General features: G+C 34.0%; 1 protein-coding gene across 1 annotated transcript; it reads right to left on the bottom strand.

The window, feature by feature from the left end:
• Window positions 1–1400: 1400 nt before the first annotated feature.
• Cpr21 (cuticular protein 21) lies at window positions 1401–3996 on the bottom strand. Its single transcript, XM_076439005.1, has 2 exons — window positions 3918–3996; window positions 1401–2850 (listed from the first exon to the last, which is right to left on the bottom strand). Exons 1-2 carry the CDS (start codon window positions 3927–3929, stop codon window positions 2455–2457), a joined length of 408 nt encoding a protein of 135 aa, XP_076295120.1. The 5' UTR covers window positions 3930–3996; the 3' UTR covers window positions 1401–2454.
• Between the last annotated feature and the right edge of the window lie 7220 nt (window positions 3997–11216).

Raw genomic sequence — 11216 nt, 5'->3', positions numbered from 1 at the left:
ATGATGTGTAAAAAATATGTTTTGAAAAAATGCATTTGGACGGAATTGTGAAAAACAATACTAAAAATTGATTTTTAAAACTTTTTTAGCTGGGCCAATTACGAAAATTTAAAAGATGTGTCTGATCAACTGGTATAAATTATATACGCTCTGAAAATTTCATCGAGATTAGTGCTTTGCGAATTATAAACGATCAAAAGTTGTAAAAATTGCAATTCTTCAAGATTTTCGGCCTTTTTACCACTTTTGATCGTTTATAATTCGTAAACCAATTAACCAATTTCAATGAAATATTCAGAGCGTGGATGTATAATTTATACCAGTTGACAAAACACATTTTTTAAATTTTCGTTATTGGGCCAGCTAAAAAAGTTGTAAAAATCAATTTTTAGTATTGTTTTTCACAATTCCCCCCGACCAAATTCATTTTTTCAACTTATTTATTAGACGTCACTTACTAAACTAATTCTTCTAGCCTTACAGAGAAATTCAAGTCGTTTGGTCCATTCATATAAAAGTTATTCTGATTTAAAGTGTGTGGAATCAGTTATGCTCCTTACTGTACTATTAGGTGTGCAGCGTTCTTTTAGTTTTATGAGGAGTCATGATGAGCACTCTAAAAATTTCGAGCCCTATTTACATACAATTTCAAGCAATATGGCGTGCTAGAAGCATTATTTGCGCCACTGCTTATTCTTTGCATTTCAGCTTAGGAAATCAGCTGTTCAAGCTACTGAAATGGTTTGTGCGGCACTGGGAGAGAACGCTGTATCTTACAGAACATGAAGAAAGTGGTACCAAAGATTTAAAGCTGGTAATTTTAATTTGGAAGACGACGATCGTTCAGGTGCACCGAGAAAGTTTGATGACGGGAAGTTACAGGAATTGGCAGAAAAATTGGAGGTCACCAGAGACAAGATTTTATAATAAAATCTTGAATTTAGAAAAATAAGGGGAAAGAAGTTATTTGCACACACAATACTCCGCGAACATTACAATCCTACGATCAATTTACGAAGAAACTTGTCTCGCAAAGCGCGAGCAATGAAACGAATTGTAAATTTGAGTCAATGACAGATAAAAATATGCACAATGCTATTCTCTCAGTTATCAGTTTGCAAACGTTTTATATTCTGCTCTCGCATAATATTAATTCCCAAGACAACGTGTACCAATCAGTTCTTTGAAAGCAAGATTAATCGGCGCGGATAATCCGGCAGGTTTATCTAATCATGATCATAATTTATTTTACAATTGCGCAATGCGCGTCGCTGTACCGTGATATAATAGCGATTCATTGTTATTAAGAAGGCTTAACCCGATGATCCCATAAACAACGACCAATTTATGGCATAAATAATTAAATCGCATCCACAGTTAATTCGTTATTTATTGAGAACTGTATTATAGATCGTATCAATCACAATACTGCGATACTAAGTAATAAGAAGTTTTAATATGTAGACGGTTTAATAGACAGCGAAGATTTATGGCACAAGTAATTCAATATATCGCGTTAGCAGATCTTTAATTATTCTTCATCAAATCCATACGGATTATATAATTATAATAACAATGAATGATTATAGGGAACGAGAGATCGGGGGTAACGAGCGAGAACGGTGAAAGAGAAGAGGCGGCAGTTTAATTTAAAATACCTAAATTTATTCATCGAGCGTTGTTAACGTTCAATACGTACGTTACATCGGTAATATTACAAATATACAAGCTGATATATCCACGAACGAGTATACACGAGTTTAGATTTGAAGCTGTTACGGATCTATCAATTATAATCGCTACGAGTCACTCGGGTGTTCGAGATAAATATCAACGATAAGAATAAGCGTATACACTTACATCTACAAAATTAGATTCGCGATGGGTCACTAGGTGCCCGATGAACTCGAAGGGACCCACCGCCGCGTCAATCGTGTCCTATTTCTACTGTGCAATCGCGTCGGGCGTTCAAACACTTGCTTCGGTTTTTCCAAAAAATTTCCGTTCGAACAACGAGTAACAAATACTCCAAATTGATTTGTGACTAACGAACACTTCGACATGCCACAAGGCATAGTTCAATAGTAGACTGCGGATCTGTCTGTAAAATTGTCTTTCATTGACAATAATTAATGCAGGATCTACAGGATCGACATAGAATCTGAGCGTTATCACGTCGCTTTATTCCAGATTCGGCCAATAGCCAATAGGAAGAGTAACGTAGAGTGGCGTGGAGTAGGGGGTATCACATGGTCCCTACAAGTTTCTCCTTGCCATATCCTGATGGACGATCAGTATGTATGCGGGCATATTTTCTTTTGCATAAAAATCTGAAGTCTACTTATAAGAATGGTTTGAGCTATTATAGAACGGCTATAAAATTGCTTATCGACTAAATATTCGCTCGAAAGGAAATGATTCGTTATTCTCGAGGCTCGTTTGGACGCGGGCTGTTTAGTTCACCAGATTCGACGTGCTCTGCTCAGGATGCGCAGCGATGTACTCCAAAGCTTTCAGAATTCCAGCCGGGATCGGAGGAGGAGTAGGAAGATGCTCGCCCTTTGGCTGGAAGCCATTCTCGTCAGCGACATAACTCAAGGCTATCGGGGATCCGTCACTGAGAGAATAGCTGTACGATCCTTGAACGGCGATCACCGAGTTCGTCTCGTTCAGCTTCTTCAATTCACCGTGTTCTTCAGCTTTGATGCCGTTCCCGGTTTCGTAGCTGAAGACGTAGGAGCCGTCCGGGTTCGGACCGTCAGCCGTGTACGCCAGAATGCCGACCGGCGTGGATTCCTCCACGGGAGCTGCTGTCGCGGAGACCGCGAACAGGGCGAAGACTGCGCAAGCCTAATCGAAACAAGTTGACGAATAGTTTGACGAATTTGTTGGGTGACTTTTCAATTATGAGCTGTTACGGAAAGATAATGAAAAGCAAATGCATTTATGACAGAAACGAGTAGGTGTAACTTGAAACAGTAAAAATGTTAGGAGAATTTGCACTATTTTCATCCTATTAAACGTATTAAGAAAGAAAACAAATTTCTATTTTACTCCAGTTTGCTGCGATTCAGATAAAACATTTTTATTTTGCTACTTCATCCAACGAAAGCTTAATAAGAATAAATAATAAAGGCTTTAGTACATCCTCGTGGAAACAGAACATAAACTAACAATAACATTTCATTGTAATACATGTATAGGTCTTACATGCATGTAATAGGTCAATTCCACCATTTCATGTAGTTGTTGAGCATTAACGTTTAGAACTATGACTTTACACCAAGAATTACAGTTTGTTCGTAACATTAACATTAACAATAGTAAGACTAATAATAAATTATTCATAAATTATTAATGATTTGTGGATATTGGTCAGTTATGTATTGTTGCATATTTGATTACTACGGACTATTATCTGAGATACTGAAGAAATTTTTAAAATATTCAATGTCTTATGCTCTTGAGATTGATGTAAAATGAAAATAATTGCTTAACCTTGTCTTTCTAGAAACCAGTACAATCTTTAAATAAAGGTTATGCTATCGTAATTTTATATAAACTTCAAGCTATAGTTTCATTGTTGAACACTGTAAAACAGTGAATAAAAGTTTATTCCACTGAATAGTATACAAGCAAAAAATTATACACACTCCACAAAGAAACAATAGTTAGAAAAATTAAAAAATGTATCAACTGGTATTTCTATCGTCAAGATTTATCATAAAGCAAACGTGTACGTTCTGTTATGGTCTTTCGAAGGTGCCGGGAAATAAACTGTGCGCCACGTTATTTAATTAACACATTGCAGCTGTGAAACGCGTTTGCGAGGCCCGGGAAAGGTGATGTTGACAAAATGATGAAAGATTTTTGGTGAGACGTAATGCCAATAATATGTGATCACCGCGGAAACTTACCAAAGTGTTCATGATGATCAGAGTTGTTTTCTCGTTGTAAAGAGCAAGTCTAACGGCCGGGTTTATATACTGCTGCCGAAACCTTGCGAGGTGCGAGGACCTCCCTCTCATTGATAGATTTCTGGCCGAAGCTTAGACACCGGCAAACATTACGAAATTTTCAGGGGGGGTCTAATAGAGGGGCACCTCCGACCACTGACCACAGCACAGACACGCGACGTCCCGTCAACGTGTAACACCGTGTCCCAGCTACTTACATGTTCATGAAATTTCATCGAAACAAAATCGTAGTCGCGCCATTTCGTTTATCTACGATTAAAGAAAGCTCCTGCAACCTTACGTGAGTATGAAACAAAAGATCTGATTTGAAGAAAAATAAATATTCTCATTGTACACAAATTCACACTGAACCTACCATGGTCACATCATAATTGTTGAGATTATAAGACCCTTCCAAATTATTGAATAAAAACCTAACAAAATCTAAGTAAATTCATACTTTTAATCTTTATAACATACACACTAGTCAGTTTTAGTACTCTGTACGTTTAGTGTTCAGTAATCTTGTTATGACTACCGTTTCGTTTGGAGCCGGGAAACTGCAAATGTGTGAAGTAAAGGTTTTAAGCTCTCAAATGAGTTCAGGCATATCGTCTATTTTTTTTATTATCATGGTTCAGATGTGGACAATTTTTCGAGAATCGGAAATTTAGTGTTCAAATACTTTCTGGATCCATTGTGTCTCGTTTAAGAAAATATCTGTCTTTATGGGAATTTTATAGGAAGAAGTAGGTTGCGTATTGCCCTTAGGAACTTTTTTAAAAAATAATTTCATGGAATAAATGTTTCTGGATCTGTATAATAATATATATATAGTATATATGTATAGTATACATACTATATTGTAGTACACAGTATAATATATTATAGTATAGTATCGTATAATATAGTTTAGTATAGTATGTATACTTTTTAATAAGTTCCATGAAAACAAGTTATCTTAAAGCGTTTATAAAAGAGGAATCACAAGAAAAAAACAAAAGAGCTTTGTAAATATTACAAACAAATAGCAGTAACAATACTTTGATATTATTGCCATGCTATTAGTATTAAGTATTTGTGAGAATGGTAGACAGTCTTTTGTCTTACAATAAAAAAAGGAGCTTTCCATTACGAAAAAAATGAAAAATTCTTAAAAAGTGAAACACATTTACAGGAAATTGTGGAAGAAAGTGTACGGCGACCAAATATAGCAATAATAGCTTCTTAAAGCTATAATTAATTATATAACGTTATTTGTGTGATCTCTCCTAATAAATTGAATTTTCGGTGCACATCTTCTTAATTAAATACACAGAGGATTTTCTGCACGAACAAGTTGAGTGTTTAAGGAAAAACCAATTTGTTTGAGAGGTTTAAATGAAAGTTAGTTTTATCAATTTTCGGTCAGTTGATTAAATGTTTCGAACAATTCGGATACACGTCGAAAGGAACTAAATATCCAATTACCTAAAAGTAGTTAATTAAAAATATTCATTAATAAAATAACAAGTGAGAAACGCACGTGTGAATCGTATTGTAAAAGTGGGATAGAAAATTGGATGATACCAGTGGTGAAGAAAAGAAACAGAAGTAAAAGTGTCACTCGTCATACATGTAAATCAATGTTGAAAGCCTGCCAAATATGGAATTCGCTTAAAACGCTTCCATTGACCCGGTGATCCCTTTGCGCGAATTTTCGTATTTCGTGTGTGCTATAAATTCAGCCCTGTAACAAATCTCTGGAGCCTTGGGTACAGCACGCGAACCGAATACATAAGTTAATCTATCTCCACCGTGCAAGGGGACTGACTGCCAAATTTTTTTGCAGGAAGCGTGCATCCGTCGTTCGCTAATTTTTATGCGCCTGGAATCGTTTTACATTTGACTGTCGCGAAGCGTAGACAGACGTCGTCCTTGTTTCTCCGTCTTCGAACTTAAAGTCATTTCAATGGAATATTTCTGTTCATTCTCCGTTCTTCCATCCTTCTGGGAATCCTTGAATACGCTCGGTGCTCGTATAGCACAGTCGAACTTCGCTAAACCGAATTACGAGAGAGCTAACATCTTATACAGGCTTCGTCTCACCAAAGTTTTCAAACGAGAAGGTCCAATAAATGAAAATTCGACTTCTTTCGACAAAGGTGCATAAACTTGTTAAACTTCTCATTAAATCACTCATGCTTTCGACTCTTAAGTGAATCATTAAGGCTGATGTGGCCCCACTAAAATTTATAATAATTATTTGATATTTAATTTATATATTTGATTTAGATGAAATTTTACCACCTCACTATATTTTATCATTTTCATACAGACGAATATTAAATATAATTTAATCACTCGATTGAAACAAAAAATAAATGAAATTTTGCAACTATTATTTAACACTATTTTGCACTATTATTTAAAAAATCATTTTTAGACACACTCAGCTCTTGTTGTGATTATGTAAGTTTTAAAAGATTTTGAAGTGATATATCATGTACGAAAATAATATGCTGATGCAGAAACTTTAATCGTTTACCCTTTAAAAAAAAACTATATAAGAAACGAAAACCTTGTAGAAAAAATTAATGCTGATTTATATACTAATTATACATATAGGAACATCTCGTTCGTACAAAGGCAACAAAAAAGGAAGCATATCAGTGCTTCAATCATTAAAATTTGACTCGTCAGTTTCAATGGCCGAACAATCAAATTCATTAGTAACAAAAATAGAAAGAAATAGTTAAAATTGTCGTAACTAAATATACAGAAATAATTAAACCAGAAATATTACTTTTATCGTTTGAATATTAAACATTTTTCCTGTATTGTTACAATATTACTTGACGTTCTTACATGTATCTAAAGTTACTAAATTAGTTAGTAGTGTGCTAACAATTTCTTGGTACAATATTTCCAAACTAACACATTCTCTATATTTATCTAGATTACACAATCGTTTTTACTGATCGAGTGTGTCAATATTTTTTTAGCCACTGTATATAATACCAGGGAGATATACACTACTGTGCAAAAGAGAGAAGCACCCAGCCATATTTAATAGAAAAGCGTAAAATATCAAGTAAGAACACAGTAAATATCGTAGAGTTGTTAATAAAACATGTATTAATGCTATCGGCGCACTAATTCGATAATTTGATATGTAAAAGCAATTTTGCAAATTATCACATAAACTTCGACGTTTCAATCTTATTTTAGATCATTTTACATATCAAATGATCGAACCAGTGCGCCGATAGCATTAATATAGCATGTTTTATTAAGAACACAGTAAGTTTTGAAAAAGGATTCCACTGTTTAGTTGAATATGTGAATTTAGTTGAGAATATGTGTTATTGTGGATTATCTAATACTTTAAATGCAATAGATCAATCATTGTACAATACAATTTCTACATAAAGATATTGTTTGTTATTATATCTTATAATTATACTGGGTGCTTCTTTCTTTTGGACAGTATAGTGTATGTCATACTTTTAGATTCGAATGTATTTATTAAAATTTCAATAAATTTGTCTAACTTCCCAAAGCCGCGGCAAAACTTGAAACGGTCGACCCCGTAGTCGTTTCATCATACAGTAATAAATCTTCTGGGATAAGGGAAGGGAGATTCAAATGACCTGATGTGGGATGTCCTCAGGAGCCGTGGTAATCAAAGCTTTTCCCAAGACCGATCAAAATTGAAAGTCATCGGATCGGATAAACACAAATAAGGAATACGAATAGAATAGTAGGGGCAACACTTGTCGGCGTAAAATTTAGCAATAGAACAACGCCTCTGGCGGGGTATTTAAGTCCTGACGCATGGAGTTATTAGTGGAGGAAGAAGCTATTTCATATCTTGCAATCGACCATTTTTACGGATAGGAAAGATACCGGACTGTTTTACGAAATTCACCAAATTAATTTCTTCGAACTTGCCCCCCGATTATGTCTGTCGTCTCTTTTCATTTATTCATAAAGTACAGAATTACATTCAATCGTTGATGAATAATATAATCGTTGAAATTAGGACATATTTGTATTTGCAACTGGACGAATGTGTGTTGCAACCCAATATTTGTGTTTATTAAACAAAAATATAATAGTGCTCCAACTTAATTCATAGCCCTATGAATTTGTTGATCATCTATAAATAATCAATGCCGCTTTCTGTGTATTTATTACATCTTATAAATAATTGGAAACTGAATCTTAAACTGAATTTTAAACTGAATCTTCAATTTGTTGGGTGAAAGATTAGGATCTAAAATAATGTTGCGTGAAGGCCACGAATTAATTTGAACACCTAATACCTAGTTTCTGTAATGAGATACATTGAGTAGTGATATCTCAGAGCTTATCCTGAACATAATATGGCACTCTGTACCAATACATGTCAATCTTATAAGCTTATCTAATATTACTTCCAAGGAATTTAAAATAATTTGAAATTCATTGAGATGCTCTCTATACAGGGTGTCCCAAACAAGTGAAAATCCCGAAAGCGGGTGGTTCCTGAGACCATTCTAAGAGACATTTTCCTTTGCACCAATGTCAACTGCGGCTTTGTTTAGGAGTTATTAACGAAAAATACGGACCAATCAGAGCGCGCCCTGGCCCGGCGCGCCAAGCCGCGCCGGCAAGCGAGTGTCGCGGTACGCCGCGCCGTGCCGTGACATCGCATCGTGACGGCGCGGCGCGGCGGCCCAGGGCGCGCTCTGATTGCTCCGTGTTTTTCGTTAATAACTCCTAAACAAAGCCGCAGTTGACTTTGGTGCAAAGGAAAATGTCTCTTAGAATGGTCTCAGGAACCACCCCCTTTCGGGATTTTCACTTGTTTTGGGACACCCTGTATAATAGGAAACTTCAGCGAGTTTTATTCTTGAGGCAAAATTTATTAATTTAGTGACATTTTATTAAAACATCAACTTTTTAATACCCCTATTTAATAAATACATATTATTTATTGAATGTTCATCAACCTCGAGAATGAAGAAATTAGTATAATTTATAGTAAACATTATTATACATATATTATTATATTATTTAGAGAAACATTCATTTTTAAATATTTTTAGTATAAATTTTATTCCGTTATCTTGTATAGTTCAAAAGTTATAGATTCTTCGATTTAGTGAGCGCCGCGATAAATGTGCAATGTGAAATTCATTGAGAAGTATCGTTTTGAGTCATCTGGCAGACTCCGCGTATGATTGTTTGCCAATCTTCCTCTTACTGTCGGTAAGACAGTGTATTAAGCCTGGTTGCGTGTAATAAAGGGGCCTTCTCTTTTTCTGATAAGGAAGCAAAATTCATAATAATTTGTCAAAACTAATCACTTTTATTTGCTTTGGTCTATTCGCAAATAAAACATACCAACATTTCCATGTAATTGATTTAAACATTTGCTGGAAACCCAAATATAATAATTAATATTTATATAAACATTTTTGCAGAAATTGAAAACAAACAAATATCAGTCAATTATTCTATGAAATCGTGAATTGAATTAAAAATGTATTAAACCTTTTTGAATGCTATACAATATAATGCTGTATAAAATAGTTATGGATATAAAATATTTTTTCAAATTTGTTTACAATAGAGATTATTGCATTCAATAATGCTTTGTAATTGCAAGCAATGCTTTTTAAGGTTTTAAACCAGATTCATTCACTATTTATGAAGCTTTTCTATAAACATTCTATACAACAATATTCTATTTAAGAACGTCTGTCACGATCAATAAAAGAATGTATCTCAGTATTAACAATTGTTGCTTTTACTGCTCGTCGACGAACATAACAGGCGTCCAATTGTCTCCATAAAAACCAAGAAGGCATTATCAATTTATTCATGACACTTAGGAAGTGAGCATGTCCCAATTTATATTGTTGTCATCGCCCACAGCGCCATTTACCATTTAAGATAAAATCATTATCTGAAATCCTCCCACACTTCTAACTTTCTTACAATTCGTAATGAAGCTCACAAATTCTTTAACGTCAACGTTGTGCACGACTCCTCTTCAATCCTGACCCATATACGTACGATTGCCAAATGTACAGTGTGTCTTGTATTAATATTACCATACTGTTTCGGATTTATCTTTATATTCTGAAGAGTTCGACATATAAACGATTTTTATTCGAGTATTTATCATCATTATTATGGGCTTCTGAAATGGTGTTCGATGCATTCGCATAACTGATACGACGAATCGTATTAATGGTGACTGTTAAAAATCTGTTGATCTCGTAGAACAAGATGTTAGGACATCAATCCTTGAAATATCTACTAATCTTTTTACTGGAGTAGGTAGCAAAGTCATGTTAGGATAAAAGCATACTCTGAAAAAAGAACACCGACAGCGTTCATTAATTACACGCTACGATTTTACGATAACAAATCAATTCGCAAATTAATTGGGAGTCTTACAAATTATTTAAAACCATTAAGCATGCTCGATCGTACTTTCGGTATTTAACACTTTCGCAAATTAATTCGTATGCATTGAATGATGATGACGATTGAAAAAATTTAAGCATATTATTTATGCATGTTTTATTCAATTTTTGTTTATTCATATTTTTTTTAGACATTTTCACAAATATATTGTTTATTATTTTTACTTCATTATATTATACCAGCTTATTAAATCAAATATATTATCACAAATAGTATTTATTTATTTATTTTGCTACGAATAGAATGGAATTTTTGATTTATACTTTCTTCCTGACCGCTGCTTTTTTTAAGTCATGGTATAATTCCATATTTTTAACCAACAGTATATGTAGATCCACAAAGCGAAATTATCGAGAATGTTAATGCATAATTTTCTCTTTATTATTTTCGTTTGATTGATGTTAAAACTAATTATTATCAATGTAGACGTCACTGTCAACGGCATGGAAAGCAGTGACGTAAAGACAGGAAAAACATACAGATCATATTTAAGAAGATAAAGAAAGGTTAAAAAAATGTTTAATGTGATCTCGTCTTAGCATTATACGTTGCCATGTCTATCGTTCATTTATAATTATTGAATAAATATTTTAACATACATAGTTTTCATACCTATTCAATGATTTTCCAAATGAGGGGAGGAAGCACGCACTGAGGGGAAAACATTTCCTATGTCAATTATTAAAAATACAAAATACTAAATATAGAAACATTTTTCTCTTAATAATTTTAGTGTGTCGAAAATAATGGATGGTGTTTTGACTCTTATCTTTATCATCTACTCATTTTTGTCATAAA

Source organism: Lasioglossum baleicum, chromosome 15, assembly GCF_051020765.1.
Source record: "Lasioglossum baleicum chromosome 15, iyLasBale1, whole genome shotgun sequence".
In the NCBI taxonomy this organism is placed as follows: domain Eukaryota; kingdom Metazoa; phylum Arthropoda; class Insecta; order Hymenoptera; family Halictidae; genus Lasioglossum; species Lasioglossum baleicum.
Note: the sequence above shows the minus strand (reverse complement) of the source record. Positions and strands in the feature narration are given on the sequence as shown.